Source organism: Sinohyriopsis cumingii, chromosome 13 (genome assembly GCF_028554795.1).
Source record: "Sinohyriopsis cumingii isolate HCF-2022 chromosome 13, ASM2855479v2, whole genome shotgun sequence".
NCBI lineage: Eukaryota > Metazoa > Mollusca > Bivalvia > Unionida > Unionidae > Sinohyriopsis > Sinohyriopsis cumingii.
In genome coordinates this window covers 80237994-80260139 of record NC_142973.1, presented here as the reverse complement: position 1 = coordinate 80260139, position 22146 = coordinate 80237994, and the positions used below count along the sequence as shown (strand labels likewise).

The window sequence follows — 22146 nt, the reverse complement described above, 5'->3', positions numbered from 1 at the left end:
AAAATTGTGGCACCAGTAATAACAAAGTCAACAAGTCATATCATTAACTTAAGTATATTGAGTGGTAATTTTCCAGAAACACTGAAATGTGCAAAGGTTACACCTATCTTTAAGAACAGAGAAAAGGAGGATCCAGGGAATTACAGACCAATATCAATTCTACCTGTATTGTCAAAATTATTTGAAAAGCATGTAGCCAAGCAAGGTCTATACATTTTTGGCAGCATACTCTCCATTTCATAAAGCACAATCAGGATTTAGAAAGTACCACACATGCCAAACAGAACTTACCAAATTAATTGATCTTATGCTTAACAAAATGGATAATGGACATATGACTGGGATTGTTTTCCTTGACTTCAAGAAAGCCTTTGATCTTGTTGATCATGAAATTCTGCTGCAAAAGTTGAACTGTTACAGGTTTGACAATCCTTCTTTAAACAGGTTCAGATCATACCTAAACAAAAGGTCTCAACAAGTAAGCATTGGCAATATTAGCTCTCAAACTCGCACAATGCGTTCAGGGGTCCCTCAAGGCTCAGTTTTAGGCCCTCCCCTCTTCCTTGTCTATATCAATGATCTACTATTAAAGAATGATTCCACAAATACAGATTAGTTTGCAGATGATGCAAACATGTATACATCTAGTTCTGATATTGAAGTTATCCAAATGAGATTAAGCTCAGACCTTATTAGAGTCCGAAACTGGGCACAACAAAATAGGATGATAATTAATGAAGGTAAAAGAAAATGTATGATTTTGGGGACATCAAAAAAGCTACAGAAGTCAGGGAACCCAAAACTATCTCTTGCAATAAATAATCATCCATTAGAAAATGTCAAACATGAAAAGCTTGTAGGTGTGACCGTAGATAATAATTTATTATGTAATGACTATATTGATAAGATTTGTAAAGTACTGTCATCCAAAATTGCCCTACTCAGCAGAATCAAGAAATACTTACCTATGGAAACTCACAGTCTATACTACAAGTCATATATTCTTCCAACAATGGATTATTGTTCAAATGTATGGGGAAACTGTGCTAAATCTGAGCTTGACAGGATTTATAAACTTCAGAAACGAGCATCACACATAATTGTAGATGCATCTATTGATCATCCCTCAAAAGCATTATTTACAGAACTCAAATGGTTCACAATATATGACAGGATAGGTTTTCACAAGGCAGTTCTATTATATAAATGTCTACATGGAACTGCACCAGAGTATCTTCAGGACTTATTCAGGCCTTTTTCAACACAATACCAGTTGAGATCAATATCACATGGAAACCTTCCACCACCAAAACCAAGAAGAGAACAATTTAAAAAGAGCTTCCAATACTCTGGTACAGTTATGTGGAACAAGCTTCCACTACATGTAAAATCTGCTGAAAATATTAGAGTATTTAAGAAGAGATATCATGAGCATGTATGTGCTTCTAATAGATAATGGAATTTAGTATTTTAATACTAAACATAATAAAATAAACAGTAATTATTGCTATCTTTGTATAATGTGCATTGCTATACTCTCCTTAAATGGCCTCAAGGGAGAATAGTCCTTGACTAAAGCATTATTTTTATTATTATTGTTATTGGCTTGACATGCAGGACCTGGTATTGTTTTTGCCAAGGCTTCCTTAAGCTTTGCTTACTGAAATTAGTTTCATACATTCTATTTCAAATATTCACCTTAAATAATAATAATAATAATAATAATAATAATAATATTTGTCTTGTACCATCGGGATTATTTGGCCTGTACTTTGACCCTTATAATTGTGACTATTTGGCCTGTACTTTGGCCGTTATAACTGTGACTATTTGGCCAGTATTTTGTTTTGACTGGTACCATTCTAATTATTTGACTGTACCTTTGTGATAATGCCTGTAATTGTTTGTAAGTATTTGGCTGTACTAGTGATGATTTTGCATGTTACATTGTCATCATTTGCCTGTACCTTTGTGGTTTCTTGGCCAGCACCTCTGACCTCTATATTCATGATTCTTTGCCTGTACTCTTCTGATTATTTGGCCTGTACAAATTATGTAGCATAATATTCATGAAATCAATGTGGTCTGGCATTTCTGTGCACATAAGGTTTCCATCTCCAGTATTGAAGTAAAACACATACCGGAATTTGTTTGATTGATGAAAATAAAATACTGCAATGCTTACCATTTGAAAAGAAGAAATTGTCACCAGAATATTCTACTCAAAATACTATTAATTTTGAATGCATGGGGTACCACCCCCATGTTTTCATGACTCTCAATATGTTGGCCTATTTTGCGTACAGTTTTGAAAAGATGCAATGTTTATCCATCGGGCTATAGAAATGAGATACATTATTTTCGACTGTTTCTGTCCACAGTTCAGTTGAATAATTAGGTCAGGTTTAAAGCCAGTTTTATCAAATTCAGTATAACAATGCCAATAAATGGCAAGAGATATTAAGCAAACTAAACCGTTCTTGTAAAAAAATTAGTAAAGGTCAGCATTTTATAAAAAAAATAAGCTATTATGTGGAAGAGAAACAACAATGAGTAGGATGTAATGTGTTTACAACATCTTGTTTATGGAGAAAAATTACTAAAGAATTCAGAAACAGGCTATAGGCTGGAGAATTTCTTGAGAACCCCGTTCTAACAGCAAGTTGACACGTTGGGTAGCAGACAATTTTGTATGTGTGGGACAACTTCTTACAAAATTGGAAACTTGGATTATAATGCAGAATTTTTTAAGGTAAACATTTCCTTCATTTAAGTAATGTATTTATTTGTATGATTTTAAAAGATACATAGTAAGTAGGATTTTCTGGGTTACAGATTCAAGAAGGTCACGGAGTGGGTCTTCATGTTGACATTTAGAAATCACATTTTCATATGCATTTCGAGTTGAAATGTGTAATATTTTTGTACACTTTATGAATATCACTTTTCTTAATTAAAGTACGATCATTCTTTCTTGATACAAGATGGCTTTTTAACCACCCAAAACATGTGATCCAAATGTTTACAGAAATGAGGTATTGTTGCACAGAATTACCTGATGCGCAGCATTAGCCAACATGGTGGTATGGCAATTTTCATGGTAAATCCATTGTTCTGGCAAGACAAGTACATGCATCAAAGAGATAGGTCTGATATATTAATTATTGTGTTGTGTTTGTGATCCATTCTGTCTGATCAAAGGTGACTATATGTATTTCCTTCTAGGGGTTGGGTAATCAAGAGAAGATCAAAGGAAGGAAAGGTCTTGTAAACTGAACTTTGAGTTAAAATTGCTTTATAAAATAATATTATATTTTAATCATTTATTCAATTTGCATTAGCTATAATGGAAACATTGCTTCTCCAAATCCATCCGGAATGATGAAAAAACAACAACAGATATTCAAGATTTCATGTGATTACAAAAGCATATACTATGATTTTATTTTATGCTAAGCAGTGAATTACTTGATTTTCTAATTAAAATAATATTGATATTTCACTGTAGTGAAAAAATAACAATTTTTTCAGTAGAGGAACTACTTTTTTGGGGTCAGAGCAGACTTACCTCCCTTTGATTTTCTGTCAGTGAACTACTTTTTCCTTATGTACATGTCATTGTCATTATTAATAATCCCTGTCTGTTATCCTTGTAACTTGAAGTTTTTTATTCTGGAAATATCAGTTCATTTTTATCAATCTGATGAGGAACTAATTTTGTGTGCAGGTACACATAGTACAGCAGAACATGTACGGTAAACAGCTGACATTACCTAAGAAATCTGCTTATTCACTGTCACAAACTTTAGGTAGCTAACTTATGTGAGCATAAAATAAAAAAATATTTGCTTGAAACGAGTGAATAACTGGTACATTTCATCTCGTGGGTGAAAAAGTCTAGTATTTTCACTCGTGGCTTTGCCACTTGTGAAAATACTGAGTTTTTCATCCGCTCGATGAAATATATCTGTTATTCACTTGTTTCAAGCAAATATCCTCTATATATTCAGAAGGAGGCATGCAACTGTCTAGATATAACAGAGTTTCAAAATTCGTTTGGATAATCAAGTGAAGCTGTTATTTTACACGCAAGAAGAATCTAAATTAAAGTGAAACCTGTATATATGGAATGAGAAAATTGTCTTATATAGAGGTGTCCTCATTATTCAGAGCAGTATTTTCAGTGTGATACAGAACTCATTCAATTAGCAGTCTAAATGTTGCATAAAATTCAAAGAAAGTAAAAGTCTGTAGGAATAACAGCTGGGATTCCTTCTGAAAATGATTTCCTGTTCAATTAATTTCAGTAAGAATTAAAATTAAAGCAGTGAAATGAAATGTATAATACTTAGAAATTAGATTATAATTGCATTGAAAATGTTAATGCATCAACTTGCACTACAACTTTAAATCTTGGTCATAAGGTCAAAGGTCACAGGCACAATGTTCAATGTTTTTAACACTTGTTTGTGTCATCAACGGTGATTGTTGAAAATATAAATTGTCAACATGTACAGGGAGTAAATAACTTCATATGCATTATGGACCTTTCATGAAATTTCCTTCATTGAAGTAAGTGTAACCATTTGTACCTTGATATAACCCATTGTACCTTGATAATAATACTAGACATTGTACCTTGATAGTCTGCACTATACCTTGATAATACACACTATACCTTGATAATACACACTGTACCTTGATATTACACACTATACCTTGATAATACACACTGTACCTTGATATTACACACTATACCTTGATAATACACACTGTACCTTGATATTACACATTGTACCTAGATAATACACATTTTATCTTGATTTTACACATTGTACCTTGATAATGCACATTTTACCTTGATATTACACATTGTACCTTGATATGTAAGAACTTTAATTGAGAACATTGTTGACATAGTTATACTAAATATTAGTCAGATCTAGTCACCTATACTTACTCACAAACTATTTAATTTAAAAGACATTCAATGCAACATTTTGTTTTTTTTTGGCAAAACTGTACTACGTTTGATATGACTGAATTGAAATTACAGCTGTTACAAATGCTAAGCAGACTGTGACCTACTTTGAAAATGGCAATTGTCTTCTGAGTAGTTTACTGCCAAAGCAAGCTGGGCATCACAAATCTGTGTAATTCAATAGTGCCTGTGGCAAACTGGGCATCACAAATCTGTGTAATTATATAGTGCCTGTGGCAAACTGGACATCACAAATCTGTGTAACTCTTTAGTTCCTGTGGCAAAGTAGGCATGACAAATCTATGTACATTCAATATTGCCTGTGGAAAACTGGGAATCACAACTCTGTACATTCAAGCAAACTGGGCATCACAAATCTCTGTACATCCAATAGTGCCTGCAGCAAACTGGACATCACAAATCTTTACATTCAGTAGTGCCTGTGGCAAACTGAGCATCAAAAATCTATGTACATTTGATAGTGCCTGTGGCAAACTGGGCATCACAGATATGTACATTTGACAGTGCCTGTGGCAAACTGGGCATCACAAATCTGTACATTTAATAGTGCCACTGGCAAACTAGGCATCAAAAGTCTGTGTAGATTTGATGGTGTCTTTGGCAAGCTGCAAGAGAGGCAAAACTATGCATGTGTTAGGTCATAATGTCTGTTATAAACATTACTTTAAAATAAACCTGCCTGCTAATTAAAGGACGTTTATATAAGGATTTCCATTATGAATAGGTATCTAGTATATGAAGGTTTTCACAGATACGGGTTATACAGTACTTGATATACAACCCATTCTAAATATTTGATGGTATTCTAAGATGTCAAATTTTGTCTACCACACTAGTCCCACATATACTAACCTGTCATGTGAGTAGACAGCACCATGAGGAGAGTCATGTGTTAAATCTATAATACACAATATTTACTATGCTTTATTTCTCCACAGTTGTCCTACATACACCAGCCTACCTAATGGCTGTGTGTTGAAAACACCACTAGGGGAGTGTTGTGCTAAACCTGACTGCTCTGGTACTGGAAATGGGATGGGAACAGGGACGTTTGGATCAGGATCTGGAAATGGAACAAGTGGGACAGGTATTTCAGGTGAGCATCCTGAAAATCATCATCCTGTAAACTTCAGTCCTGCTCTATTAAACCTGAAAGCAATCCAATTAAAATGCAGCAGATGTAAATGGGGGAGTGGACTGTAATAAATGTTAATGATTGATATGCAGCAGTTATTACTTGCAAAATATATAATATACAGTAAACCTTATTTTAATGCCACAGAGTATACAAAATTACAAGTGAGACTGTATTACAAGTGAGACTGTATACATAATTACAAGTGAGACTGTATACATAATTACAAGTGAGACTGTATTACAAGTGAGACTGTATACATAATTACAAGTGAGACTGTATTACAAGTGAGACTGTATACATAATTACAAGTGAGACTATACATAATTACAAGTGAGACTGTATACATAATTGCAAGTGAGACTCTTTAAAGGAAGTACAAGATACATATACAGTATTCCCATATTACTGAGAGCAATTGAATATATTGCATTGTAAGTGAGATTGCATTATAATGAAGTGCATTATGTATATAATTTTACTACATAATGAAATGAGAGCCTTGACAATTACCACCTTAAAAGGGACCATGTTATGCTGAAATACTGCTAGGGTGATAGAGTGCTGTGGTCACTATAGTTACCAGAGTAAACAACAAAACAGTTGTTTCATTATTTCCCAATTATTGTCAGAATAATATTCGCCTTTTGTATATCCACCTAAGAATCCACAAATGACATCAATAAATCCTCATATACTTCCTAAATATTATCCACTTAACTGGATTAGTCCACCAGCTAAAGAACATGGCTAACAGCTGGGATTTTGATCAAGTTCTAGATCAAATTAATATCAGCCTTAGACTTCGTGTTAAAAAACTTTTAACATAAAACCATGAGAAATCTGATTCAAATTCAGTACTGTGAAGTCAGTCTTTTGTAATGGTACCATTTTTGTGACTTTCTTTGTTTTTGAACACCAAAAATTAATTGACCTGTTGAATAATTCTTCCATGTAAACAAACATTCCATTTAAACAAAAATTCATGGACCCATTGAATAATAATTCTTCCACGTAAACAGTAGGATGGCAAACATGCAAAAGCTGATGCTATTTAATTCACTGCTTGTCACCAATTTGCTGAGAAGGCAATTTGTTAAAGGTATTTGAGCTGAAATAGTAGTCAAGGATGCCAATAATCTGTTTTAATTGGCTAATGAAGTATAAATAGTAGTCAAGGATGCCAGTAATCTGTTTTAATTGGCTAATGAAGTATAAATAGTAGTCAAGGATGCCAGTAATCTGTTTTAATTGACTAATAAAGTATAAATAGTAGTCAAGGATGCCAGTAATCTGTTTTAATTGACTAATGAAGTATAAATAGTAGTCAAGGATGCCAGTAATCTGTTTTAATTGACTAATGAAGTATAAATAGTAGTCAAGGATGCCAGTAATCAGTTTTAATTGGCTAATGAAGTATAAATAGTAGTCAAGGATGCCAGTAATCTGTTTTAATTGACTAATGAAGTATAAATAGTAGTCAAGGATGCCAGTAATCTGTTTTAATTGGCTAATGAAGTATAAATAGTAGTCAAGGATACCAGTAATCTGTTTTAATTGGCTAATGAAGTATAAATAGTAGTCAAGGATGCCAGTAATCTGTTTTAATTGACTAATGAAGTATAAATAGTAGTCAAGGATGCCAGTAATCTGTTTTAATTGGCTAATGAAGTATAAATAGTAGTCAAGGATACCAGTAATCTGTTTTAATTGACTAATGAAGTATAAATAGTAGTCAAGGATGCCAGTAATCTGTTTTAATTGGCTAATGAAGTATAAATAGTAGTCAAGGATGCCAGTAATCTGTTTTAATTGGCTAATGAAGTATAAATAGTAGTCAAGGATGCCAATAATCTGTTTTAATTGGTTAATGAAGTATAAATGGTAACCATCCAAAATGTCAAATATGTATTCAGTTGACAGGTGTCTGAATCTATTTATTTTGTTTCATAATATGACAAATGATAAGAAATATTAAAATGGACTAAACTTTTCTCTCTCTGGAAAACAGAGCACATTTTTGCAATCAGTGTTGTAATTATATCTCTGTGTATGTTACCCCAGGGACTGGTGCGGGCTGTCTCTATGGAAACATAGTATACCAGCAGGGCCAGACCTGGAAGGATGGCTGTAAATACCGATGCACATGTACAAATGGACAAACGGGACTGTACACCTGTCAGGATTTGTAAGTGACTAATGGCTTCTTATTCAAAGAACATAATTTTTATGCAGTCCTTAGTAGCTGAAAATGGGCTCCAGATCACCAAAAGATGATGATAAATGGTTGCTTGAAAATAAAATTTTATTTCAAACATGAATTTCGAACATACAGACATCAACATAGCAGAAAGTACTCAAGTGGCAAATGATGGCAGTGATTATGGAAGCCTCTTTTGCTGAAAATATAGACATTTTTGTGGGTATCATTAATGTTTTAGGTTGTGGGGATCATGATCTTGACTATATCAAAATAAAATGAGTGGATGATAACTAGTTAATTGGTATTTTGGACTTGGAACTTTATAAACAGTTTGATATTAGAGATTTTGAGAACTTCACTGCTCAAAGATTTGCCAATTTAGTGAGGCTTGATGTGTTCATAGTATTGTGAAATTCAGCTGCATTCCTAAAATTGAAACAAAATAAATCCCCCAGAACTCTGTTTTTACTTCAGAATTTAGTTTGGAATAAAAATAATTGAACAAAATGAATAGCATTATCGACTTTACAGTAAGGATTTGTTCTTGTTTCTCTCCAATTCTTACACAATTAAATTTAACAAAATTGCATTGGCGTTTATGATTTTTAATATTTTTTTCACCATCTTATAAGGTGTAAAATTCCACACATTTCATAATTTTATATACAGGAGGCAAAATAAATGTTGCAAATAGAAGAAAAATTGCTTTGAAAAGAAAGTTCTAAACAAAATGTACAGTATGTTATTTAGTTATCTTCACTTACATCTGAAAATTTTCAGCAAAAAATATATGACTTTAAAGTCAGTTTTGCATTTTTTAAAATGGTATATAAAAACCTTATCCAGTAAAGGGGGCGCTCACCAGTTATAATGTACTTTTGAGAGAGTGATGTATGTAAGGAGAAGTTGTTTGCATTTAAAACATGCACAGTGGAGAGATTATTGGCATGCCGCTATGCTACTTTGATGTAATGTGACTGACATTTCTTTGGATATTGTACTCATGGAAATTGTACATAATCTAAGCACACTGATAACTAAATTGACTGCTCCCTTATGCTAAAAAAATCAGCCTGAATTAGTCTAAAGTACACTATCTTTAACACCTATTAAATTAGGGAAAATGAATTTTGCCCAACTAGACAAAACAGTGTGATCCCGCTATAACATGGTAGTTGGGAGCCATAGAACCTGACCATATTATGAACCAAACCCTGTTTAAAGCAACCAGGTCAGATAGCTTAAGAAAATGATGCATGTACCCCAACTAATTTGTGGGTGGGGAGAGGTGATAATGTGGGCAGTAAAATATGTGCTTCATTGGCACAGTTACCATCTTAAATCGAAGCATATTAAATGGGAAATACACCTGTAGTGAAAACAGAGAAAGCATATATAATATTTTACTTTATTTTAGAGAACCACAGATTGGTACATATATGTGTATACTGTTTATATATATATATATATATATATATATATATATATATATATATATATATATATATATATATATATATATATATACACACACACACACATGTTTTATGTATAGCATGAATAGAGTATAAACACCGTGTACTCACCTGCGAATCCCATCGTATACATTGAATCCACAATACAAGTGATTCCATCGAAAATATGCACACACAGAGATTTAAAATATTCAATAATTATGTCACAGGTCATATAAGTCTAAATTCAATGGATAAACACAATTATGTAAAGAATGATGAAGCACATTTACTTTTCAGTACGTCTCAAGTTGGTAAAAGTTAGCTTGCATTTTAAGCCGCCGTTTGTAGCATTCGTAAGAACAAACATTTTCCCTGCAAAAAGGAAACTTTTACAGCACAGTAAACATGTTCCAGTCACATTGGAAAATGAAAATATTCATCAGATTCCATTGCTTTTTTAGGTTTGGTACTGACTTCCTTTGAAGAAAAATTCTTTGTTTTTATTGAAGATTGTAGTTGGCTTTCTTTGATGAAGGGTGCATGAATTATTGAAGTTGCCATTAAAGGACAGCTTTGGAGAACCAAACAAATGCCTGTTTCTTATTGTGGTGGCAACATCAAATAACTGTATTGCATGATTGGGATTGATTTTTTTCCATTTGCTTAGTATGTTTTCATAACAGTTGGTGCTTCAAAGGTAATGTTTCCTTCGAAATTTCAGCAAACTATTTTATCTGGGTACATTTTTAAAAAAAGGAATTGGCCATTGTTTGGTTGATCGTAGTTACAGTTCCTCCGTGCCTACTGAATAGACCAACAAGTAAGGTATTTTTTTTTTTTTTACATTTGTGGTAGCAGAGTGATGCTGCCTTCCACTCATGCATCAGAAATTTAACAAAGGGTCAATGGACAATAGAGCTGCAGGTGTTCTGGTCTGACGGCAAGGATTAGTAAAGAAAATGTGGGTGTTCTGAAGGATTTAGTTCCGAGTGGAAAGAAGAGGAGTTTTACTTACCATCCACTCACAAATGTCAGTCTATGTAAATATATTAATTACTAGCGAGCAGCCAAGAATTCGACTGAAGATAAATTGTGAGATAATGCCTCATCCGGTTGATCTCCACTACCATAAATGGCAACAACAAAAAAGTGGATCTCTAACAACATACAGTACTGTCAACATAAGCGGATTATGATATAAAAATGCACTGTTAAGATAGTTTGTCAATATCAACAAAGAAATTGTTTATGTAACAATAGATAAATTTCAGTGCATTTTTTATAAAGTTTTTGGCTTCCTTTCATTGGGCCTCTGAATTTCTCCACTCCACACCAATGGTTGTAAATACAAGTTTAAACAGCCAACAATGTCACCAATAAAAAAAATTGCCAGATGGTATATTTTGTTGCCAAAAAGGAAAATAAAGTCTGATTTTGCAATCTCTTCCCCAAAACGAAATTTGTTACGTTTTTTTCATACTTTTAAGAAAGAATATTTTTCATATGCATGAAAAAAATGTATAAAAAATATTGGGAGCCATGCCGCAACCATGTTATATCCGGATTTGTGTTATAATTGAGCGTGCTGTAGCAGGGTCACACTGTACCAGCTTCTGAAATTGCAATGGATGAATTACTACATATATTAAATGTAAAAAAGTCTTTTTTTGCAATTTACCTCTGAACTCCAGGAAGTGAAAATGACCAAGCGGAGCTAGCAGTTTTTGAAAGATGCACATCTGGAGTAAGGCCAATCTGTATATTCTATAACACATATTACTCCCATCAATCATAACCAAATAAAGGGAATTAAAGGTTCTTTGAACAATACCCAAGATATGCAAGGTCTTTTTTTAAGTAGCCAGTATAACCAGTGAGGAAACCTAGGGAAATTCTTTCTCTTTAAAATTCTAACCCTATGCAAAATATGAAACTGTAGAGCACCACCAAAGTGAAGACTGACCAGTGTCACTGCATCCACTCATCCTGATACACCAATGAATGAACTAATTTCCATTTCCAAACAACTGGTTGTCTGATTGGGCTTGAGTATTAAAAGGGTTATTCCCCCTACCAGTGTAGGATTGACTTTGTGATTCACATCCATAACCAGTGTTCAACTCTTGCTTCTTTTATTTTCATCACTCAAAGTTACACTGTGCCTCTGGGAGTGCTTTGAATAAATTGGTATAACTTACTGTGTCCCTCAAAAAGAGTGATATGTTTGAAAAGAACTTCCAGGAATACCATGGATTTGTGATCTACATAGTCACACAACACATATCTGTTTAGAAGTATTTTTGGAGAAAAGCATATTGGGGTACTTTTGAAAGTTCGTATTAAAAACTAAAGATATAAATTACAAATTTCAAATATGTTGTGCATCATGAGAATATGAAATGCCAAAGACAATGTAAAATGCATGTGATAGCATGCAAATGCCAAAAAATGATGTACAATGCATGTGATAGCATGCAAATGCCAAAAAATAATGTGCAATGCATGTGATAGCATGCAAATGCCAAAGAATAATGTACAATGCATGTGATAGCATGCAAATGCCAAAGATAATGTACAATGCATGTGATAGCATGCAAATGCCAAAACATAATGTACAATGCATGTGATAGCATGCAAATGCCAAAAAATAATGTACAGTGCATGTGATAGCATGCAAATGCCAAAGATAATGTACCTTTATGTACACAATTGGACTCTCATCAGATTTGCCTGCTTTAGGGGTATTTGAATATCAATCTAAGACCAACAAACTGACCACCTTCATCTCTCCAGTTTCAAACCCAGACGTCTGGGCTATGAATGCACTCTCCATCAGTTGGAAGTGGTTGTGGACCTTTCCCCAAGCACCCATGGTCTTAATACCAGTTTCCAATAGCCCCTCTCAGATGGATAGGACAAATCCTGGGTCAACGAGCTACTCAATTTAGTGAAAGATCTGCCCAGGAAAATTCTAGCCAGCCTGAATCATTTCCAAGAGCCAGTCCCAGGTATTCCACCCCTGTCCAGACCTACAACTCTTTCACACCTTGCTCTTGTCAGGAAGCCATGCAAAGGAAAGAATTTAAACCTTTGATATGGAGATAATCTTGTAAGAAGGCTTTATGAGGAAAAGTGGCATATGTTCAGAGGCTAGTGCAAAGTCAACAAGAGACCTTTGAAAGCCTGAATCCTACAACTGGCTGACCTTTTTCTCTGGCTACTGAGGAGAAAATGCTGGCCCCAGACATCACATGGAAGAGGGGATGTTGGCCACAACAAAGATTTACCAGATTTACTGGCCAATCTTGACCTAACGGACAAAAGACTCTTGCCCTATTTCCAGTGTGGAATCTTCCTTGGATTTTGTCATGGTTCAGTTCAGATAATCTTTTTGCCAGAATCTCAATCAAATTACCCTCACACAAAAATGTTTCTTGATAGCTTTAATTAACTTCAGCATACAGGTTGAGCAAGTTATATGCCCTTTCAATGGAGCCAAACTACCTACAGTTCAGAGCAGATGGTTTCATGGGACTAATGACACAGTCAGGCTTTGGAGCCAAGAAAAGATTACCGTTAGTGGGCAGTCAAGAAAATATTTATATCTTCTCTATATACATCTAGAGAGGCATTCCATGATAGCATGCAAATACCAAAACATAATGTACAATGCATGTGATAGAATGCAAATGCCAAAAAATAATACACAATGTATGTGATAGCATGCAAATGCCAAAACATAATGTACAATGCATGTGATAGCATGCAAATGCAAAAAAATAATGTACAATGCATGTGATAGCATGCAAATGCCAACAAATAATGTACAATGCATGTGATAGCATGCAAATGCCACAAAATAATACACAATGTATGTGATAGAATGCAGGCTTAGCCATTCAAATATAACATCACCTTATTAATATGTGTCCAGCATTAATTCTGAGACTTATCCAATGTCTTGATGACATTAGCATATACTCCAAGTTTGATCAAATTGGATCAGAAATATAGACTCCAGAATAATTAGAATCTCAATCAGAATCAAGATAACCTCAGTAATATGTGAGGGTCTCATTCATATAAAATTATTTGGAGATCATGATGATTCCATCACACTGATTTGGTTATCAACCCTTGGTTTTGAAATAGTCATCTCCCTTGGACCCTTTTCCTGAGACATCAGCTGGATCCCATCAGGACTATTTAGTGGTATGTAATACAGACTGGATCCCATCAGCGCTCTTAAATGGTATCTAATACAGACTGGATCCCATTAGGGCTCTTAAGTGGTATCTAATACAGACTGATCCCATTAGGGCTCTTAAGTGGTATCTAATACAGACTGGATTCCATCAGGGCTCTTAAGAGGTACCTAATACGACTGGATCCCATTAGGGGTCTTAAGTGGTATCTAATACAGACTGGATCCCATCACAGCTCTTAAATGGTACCTAATACAGACTGGATCCCATCAGGAATCTTAAGTGGTATCTAATACAGACTGGATCCCACTAGGTTTCTTAAGTGATACCTAATACAGATTGGATCCCATCAGGATTCTTAAGTCGTATCTAATACAGACTGGACCCCTTTAGGGCTCTTAAGTTGTATCTAATACAGACTGGATCCCATTAGGGCTCTTCAGTGGTACCTAATACAGACTGGATTCCATCAGGACTCTTAAGTCGTATGTAATACAGACTGGATCCCATTAGGGCACTTAAGTGGTATCTAATACAGATTGGATCCCATTAAGGGTCTTAAGTGGTACCTAATGCAGACATAGATGGTCAGATCAGGATTAGCTTTCTTGTTTTCACAAGTCAAAATGGAAGATTTCAGTTGCTCTTACCACACCAAGAAGAAAGGAATGATATCCATGCAAACGCACAAATCTATTCCCATGGCTTATTTTTTCACAAGGTAGGGCTCCAATTTCCCAAGCAGTTATTCCTGGGATGAATGAGTTGCAAGAGTTACTTGTCCTGATTATACTCAACACAATACACTTCTCCACTACACTGATTATTTATGAAAGAACCATATGTACCTGATGCAAGCTTGATACTGAAATGGCTAAAAAGAAGACTTTACATATTATGATCTAATACATGTATCTTTTCAGTAATCTAGGCATCACCATAATTTACCTTTTTAACAGGCTATCACACATCCTTAAGAGTTAGATATGAGAGAAGAGACAGAGAATGTCAACAGTTTATGATCTTCATCAGGTCCAACATCGATTCGCTTTCCCCAGATCACTGATATTTTCAGTGTTCAGCTCATTAATACACTGTCATGCCATATTACCTTCCAGAAGAAAAATGTCAGTAAAAAAAATCAGTTTCAGTTTCCTCCAACATTTTTTAATGATCGATTAATTTTAGAGAGCTCCACATGGGCACCATAACAAGGAAGATTGCTTATTGTTTATTAAGATGGGAATATTTTTAGGTCATTAGCCCAACTAGATTTGGACCAGTCAGCTATTGTCTCAACATTCTCTGCCTTACAAATAAAATTGCAGTAGCATGCATTGTGTAAGAATTGGCTAATTAAACACTAATATGGAATGTTAAATTGGCAACATTTTTCTTATGAAAAGTAATTACATGCTTACAGAAATATATGATGGCATCTTCCATTTTGCATGGCATTGTATTAATGAAGTTTCAGTCATGTAAATACCAGTGACCTGGCATCTTCCCTTTGGCATGACATTGTATTAATGAAGTTTAAGTCATGCAAATATCACTGACCTGGGGCAGCTGTAACATTGTATTAATGAAGTTTCAATAGTGTAAATACCAGTGACCTGGGGCAACTGTAACACTGTATTAATGAGGTTTCAGTCATGTAAATACCAGTGACCTGGCATCTTCCCTTTGGCATGAAGTTTCAGTCATGTAAATACCAGTGACCTTAGGGCAACTGTAACTTTGTATTCATGAAGTTTCAGTCATGCAAATATCAGTGACCTGGGACAACTGTAACACTGTATTAATGAAGTTTCAGTCATGTAAATATCAGTGACCTGGGACAACTGTAACACTATTAATGAAGTTTCAGTCATGTAAATACCAGTGACCTACGGGCAACTGTAACTTTGTATTAATGAAGTTTCAGTCATGCAAATATCAGTGACCTGGGACAACTGTAACACTGTATTAATGAAGTTTCAGTCATGTAAATACCAGTGACCTGGGGCAACTGTAACATCCCCTGACCAGAAAAAAACAATTTGATATTCTCTGTCATTTAACATTTTGGAGTTCTAACTCTTAAAGATAGCTCATCGAAAGCAAAACTTTCCCCATACGATGTCAAAATTACTGAAAAGTATTATCTTAAATGCAGAAACAATTAAGAAACCATGAGTAAATTAGACTGCAATGTATATGTTCCCAATATTTAACCACTTTAGTATAAAGCTAACATCCAGTACCTGTGCTTAATAAAACACTGAAAGACAAACAGTCATGTCCTTTGCATCATTTTCTAGACTGACAAATAGGCAAATTATACACAGGTTATATGTAACTGACTCATGCCAAATTTTAAAGTCATGATGAACTTCGGCATTTGTTAAGTTTTGGAAACACTCAGATTTATTCTCAAGGTACGTATCAGCATCTGCTTGGCCCATGGACATGTATATAGTAAAGTTGTGCTTGGCCCAGCCAATTTTACTCTGTCAGGACATGTATATAGTAAAGTTGTACTTGGCCCAGCCAATTTCACTCTGTCAGGACATGTATATAGTAAAGTTGTACTTGGCCCAGCCAATTTCACTCTGTCAGGACATGTATATAGTAAAGTTGTACTTGGCCCAGCCAATTTCACTCTGTCAGGACATGTATATAGTAAAGTTGTACTTGGCCCAGCCAATTTTACTCTGTCAGGACATGTATATAGTAAAGTTGTACTTGGCCCAGCCAATTTCACTCCGTCAGGACATGTGGTCTTGCCCATGAATCCTGACAATGGAGTAAAAATACAGTAGGAACTTACTTAGGCATATTAAATATTATGCTGAAATCGATCAAAATGGATGTTATAGTCACATGATTCAGGGTAATTAGGTTTGAATCATCAAGACTATGCCATGCATCCTTTCTCATTTTTATAATAATTTTATTCCTTTTTCAGCTGCCTGAAATGGAATCTGCCTGCAGTATGTACCCTGCAGGACCCTGCTCCAGGCAAATGTTGCCCAACACCCAGGTGCCCCAGTGGCTTTGTGATAAGCTACCCTCCAGACTACACACCTGAATAAAGAGGACAGCAGATGTAACCTTTACTTGGAATATACTGATAACAGCTGGCTCGACATACCTCATCTATCATAGAGGAATTTGATTTATTGATGTACATGCTTGAATCTATCACTTTTCAAATCATTCCATGTAGATATGAAGACAAATAAATATTACCAATCTTCTGTGTCATCTACTTTCATTCAGACGCGTCATGCAGAAATGTAGGAATCTTCAAATGCTACCTCAAACCATTTCTGCTGTTGTGGAGGAAAAAGTTTAAATGACTTTCTGGTTAGGATATTTAGGTAAACAGGAGAGATGAACTGAAATTTTTCGTATATAGTCAAAGTTACAGTGTACCATGTGTACCTTGTTCATACAGTGATTAAACTAGAAAAGTTTGGAGGAATCAGTTACATGCACAAATTGTAAAAGGACAAGTATTTAAGTACTTTAGTGTGGAATTATTAAGAAAAGCTTATTTTCTCCTTTCAGTAATTAATGTGTATGCAAAAAAATATATATGCAATTAAAAAGTACTTTGTTTAACCCATTACACTCACATAAGTGTTTTTGGATGCCTCTACTGCATTCCAATGGAAATGGTATTTAACTCTTTGGTTCATTTCATATATAGGTGCATTTGGATGCCTCTAATGCATTCCAGTGGAAGCAGTTTTTGACTCTTTGGTCAGATTTGCATACAGAACAGATTTGGATGCCTGTGGACCATCTGTCTAGAAGCCAATTTTTTATGCCTACAATAAACATTGGCCATTTTCATAGTGTCACCTTTAGGGAGAACCCCCAATTAGAAACCAGTCATTAAGTCATATCATATGGTATGGTTGCCATTTACAGTCATAACCTATTTGGACATAGAACACAATTAATTTTACTATATGTTCTCTACATTTGTTTCTCAATACTGACCTTTCCACTGTGTGAAAATCAATACAAATCATATGTTAATCTAAAATACCTTCAAAGATGACTTCACGGTGAAGTTCTTGTCAGAGGTTGACCTGAATTTTTTGAGAGGCTGTACTATCAACAGAGCAGCATGTAAACAGAACACAGATTTCACTTCTGGATCATCACCAAGGCCTTATTACTCACTGTGTACTGTCACTGAAATACACATGGAAGACCACACCCTGAACTCATATTTTCAAGAATAAACAATTACCTTTAAATCCCTACCAAAAATGCATAAATAGAACTATATTTGTGGGTACTGTACTGGAAGTACTAATTGCGACCTGATTCCATTTAAAGTAGCTGGGTTGGATTCTCCGCTATCCAAAATGGAAGCTGTATCATTTATCACTTTACACCACTCCCTCAATAACTTGCACCCTGATAACTCATGAACCCGCTTAGGAACATGGGCTGAGATATGAATTCCATTTTTTTAAACCAGAAAATACCAAAAATTAATCCTTATTAGATGAACTTGAAGAAAATAGTGATCAAAATTGGAAACAGACTCTCTTATATAGTGCTCACTTTGTCATTGAACCTGAAAAGTTTAATCAGCATTATGAAATATCAACTTTAAAAAAAAAAGTCATATAACTTGTTACATTTTCTTTCCAAATGACATTCTTAGTACATCATAATTAACAATATTCAAGGAAATTTTGCTTAATGAAAATGTCAAGTCTAATGGAGGCAGAACATTAATAAATAGAAAGCAATTAAATAATTTTTTTATCAAGCGAAATTTGTGTTCTAGTTCTGCCTTTTGGTTCCTTTTAAGTGTATTATCATAAATGCAATGTGTCCTCTTGTAATTAAACATAACTGTTAATCTACTGTAATAGCTATATCTGCGAGCATTTATCTAAGAACCAAATTAAGTGCTGACCATGTTTTGATAACTGACTAACAGAAGCATTTATTGCAATGTTGCACTGAATTAAAAGCTGGCTTCCTTTGTATTATCATGTTAATTACATCTTTTGAATCAAACATAGGAGGTGGAATAAAAGAAAGGTTAAAACTCCTGCAAATCATACATTCTTAAAATCTAGTGGCCCTTGTCATATATCGGGTGAACTCATTCGGTTGATCAATCAAACACTGTTATAAATGTTATTGTGTATACAATCTAATTAAACTACCTTAAATTAACCTACTCTATGATAACTGTGATCAAAGAAAGCAAGGCAACCAAGCGAAATGAATACTTCATAAAATAGAGCTATGTTTCACAGATACGGACCATTATGTGGAGAAAGAGTTTCAGAGAATTCCTGAATTCACACTTTGAGATATCCTCAAAGATGATAAGAAATTTCACTATTACTTGCAATAATATCACAGCATCAATATTTTACTAACTGAACAACTCAAAGATTGAGTTTCAAAATAGATGATTGTCTCACAAAATAAATGTTGCTTGTTTTTATAAAAAAAAAGAATCTTGTTTGTTAGTCTGGTTCCCTGCTTCGTAGACTCCCTGTTTCACACAACACTATTATGTACCACTCTGAGAACCAGATTTATCAACAAACAAAAAGCAGTGATGTAATACACGTTTTTACATACATGTGTTGGTTGTTGAAAGTAGTTGGAATAATGTTAACGATCTTTCAGATGTTGCACATTTTGAAAATGAATGTAATTTATACAGAATAGCGAACAACTTCATCAGAAAAGCATCTTATCGACAGTTATTCTTGACATAATTGTAAAACGAGTCATTAAACAGCCCAGTTTCCACCCCCATCCCCGTGGTTTTCTGGATGTCAGCAATGTTTTAAGATCCCTCTGTAAATCGTGCCCTCGCTTATTGGGCATTCTATGTTTTTGGGCCCCGGTTGTTTGCAAGATTATCGAAGGAGAGGTGTATTGAGTTTGGATGATTAGAGTTATTACTAAGACACCTTCAGTAAGTCAGATGTGGCTCCAATATTGATGTAGGCAACAATGACTTTTCATAATTTTACAGATTTGAATGATTAGTGATACACAGAAAACAACTTGGTAGGTTTGGAGGTTGGGAAAAGTCAGCTACAGCTGGCCAACAGCTTCACTGATTTGATGGTGAAAGATTTTAAAGCATGTATAAAATTTGTTGGTGGAAAATAATTCACACAGCCATAGAAATTATATTTTACTATTAAAACTATTAACAGATAACATGCATGTCCAACAAAAGGTAAAATGGTTCAAATTTATGCTGAACACAATATAAACTACACTGCTATATTTTACAGGCAGGTCTATTTGCATAGAATAATTTAGGTAACAGTTGGTCTGTTTATAGCAAACAAGACTCTGTGGTTTTGGCACATGTTTAATGATGTCCTACAGTGATGTGATGTGAGTTGGATTTTTAATGTAGCTTTAAATTTTTTTCAGTCATATCACTATGATGTCTGTGATGTGGCAGTTTATAGTGATATCTAGCACTGGGGCATCATGCCGCAGACATGTAGCATGATATCCCACCCAGTCACATTATCCTGACACCAGGCCGACCAGTCCTAACACTAACCTCTTAAGGCTGAGCGCCAAGTGAGGCAGCTGTTAGTACCATTTTTGTAAATCTTTGGTATGACTTGGCTGGGGATCAAACCCACGACCTCCCATATCCGAGGCAGATGCTCTAACCACTAACCACCTCCAAAGCGGTAATGTCCTATAGTAACAGATGCTATGAAGTAACGGGTTAACGGAATGCTTCATTTCTCAAATACAGCAATAAAAGTGCCATAAAAGACCGACCAGTTGAAACTCAGTTTGCAAAGAATACCTTCAAAATGAAAGAAAAGACAGCTAGACCAGGCATGTTGAGCCAATAGTCAAATCACTGCTGTACAATATATGAGCTCAAGCCCAAGTCAAAAGGTTGAGTGATCATGTGACAGAATGTCCAGGCTTCATAATGATTCATCCCATTTATACAGAAAATCAACTTTGACTGTTTTTATTTTCAGTGGTAAGAAAACATGTTGCAGATTTTGTTTTAGCTTAGCAATGATTCATCCAAATTATGCAGAAAATCCATCTATGACTGTGGTCCTAATTCCATGGGAAAAAAACAAGCATGTTGCAGATTTGTCTTAGCTCAGCAAAGATTGATCCCAAGTGTTATGAAAATCAAAGGGTTTAGGAAGATAAGCAAATGGCAAATGTTAACCAGAATCTAAGACTATTGGTACAGATAATGCCACCAGTGCCAGAAGAGGGATTGCAATATCTCTTTTTTCACTAAAGGTAGGAGTGACAAAAATGGTACATACTTATATATTTCAGTGTAGATTTTGTAAAATTTGTTAACTGGAAATAGAAATGACTCTGAACATGAAATTGTTCACAAAAAAAGGATCTTAACATAATGGGACATTGAGCCGATAGTAGCTTTATCTCAGTCATAATGCATAAGTAATTGTAAAAAGCAAAGACCCAGATCTGCCATTCCTTAATTACTGGCTAATTAGAGTCCACCCATATTGCTCCAAATCATCAGTAAAACAAATATCATAGACCAAAATCTGCCATTTTGTATTGTACTGGCTAATCAAGGTCCACCCTGTTTGATCCAAACCATCTGTAAAAAAGCATAGACCGAGATCTGCCATTTCTTAATGTACTGGCTGATCAGGGTCAGTACCCTGTTTACTCCAAATCATCAGTAAAACTAAAAGCATAGACCCTGATGTGCTGGTGCAGAATTTGAAGCCAGATATGTATCTGTTAATTTCTTCCCTTGGCCATCCAATGCAGTAGGGTGCAGTTTCCCTATGATGGCACTCACCTATGATGATACCCTTTTTCATTGGTAAAACTACTGTGGTTGGGCAGTAACTGCAAAACACTGCTGTACAGCAAAACTGTTGTGGTTGGAAATTAATGCAAATGTGTTGCTGTACAGCAAAACTGTTGTGGTTGGAAATTAATGCAACACGTTGCTGTACAGCAAAGCTATTGTGGTTGGAAATGAATGCAACACATTGCTGTACAGGAAAACTACTGTGGTTGGACATTAACTGGAACACACTTGTATTTCAATTGGCAGCAAAACTACTGTGGTTGGGCAGCAACTGCAACACACAACGGTATTTCATTCAACA

The 22146-nt window shown here is 34.9% G+C and overlaps 1 protein-coding gene across 4 annotated transcripts in view; it reads left to right on the top strand.

The window, feature by feature from the left end:
* The window catches only part of LOC149785889 (uncharacterized), a 243980-nt gene extending 226736 nt beyond the window's left edge, over positions 1 to 17244 (top strand). For all 4 annotated transcript variants that reach the window (XM_089979881.1, XM_089979882.1, XM_089979883.1 and 1 more), the window contains 3 exons: positions 5941 to 6098; positions 8202 to 8325; positions 16953 to 17244. In XM_089979881.1, the coding sequence (XP_089836007.1) occupies positions 5941 to 6098; positions 8202 to 8325; positions 16953 to 17079 (409 nt within the window). In that variant the 3' untranslated portion in view covers positions 17080 to 17244. The remainder of the gene's footprint in view (positions 1 to 5940; positions 6099 to 8201; positions 8326 to 16952) is intronic.
* Positions 17245 to 22146: the final 4902 nt, after the last annotated feature.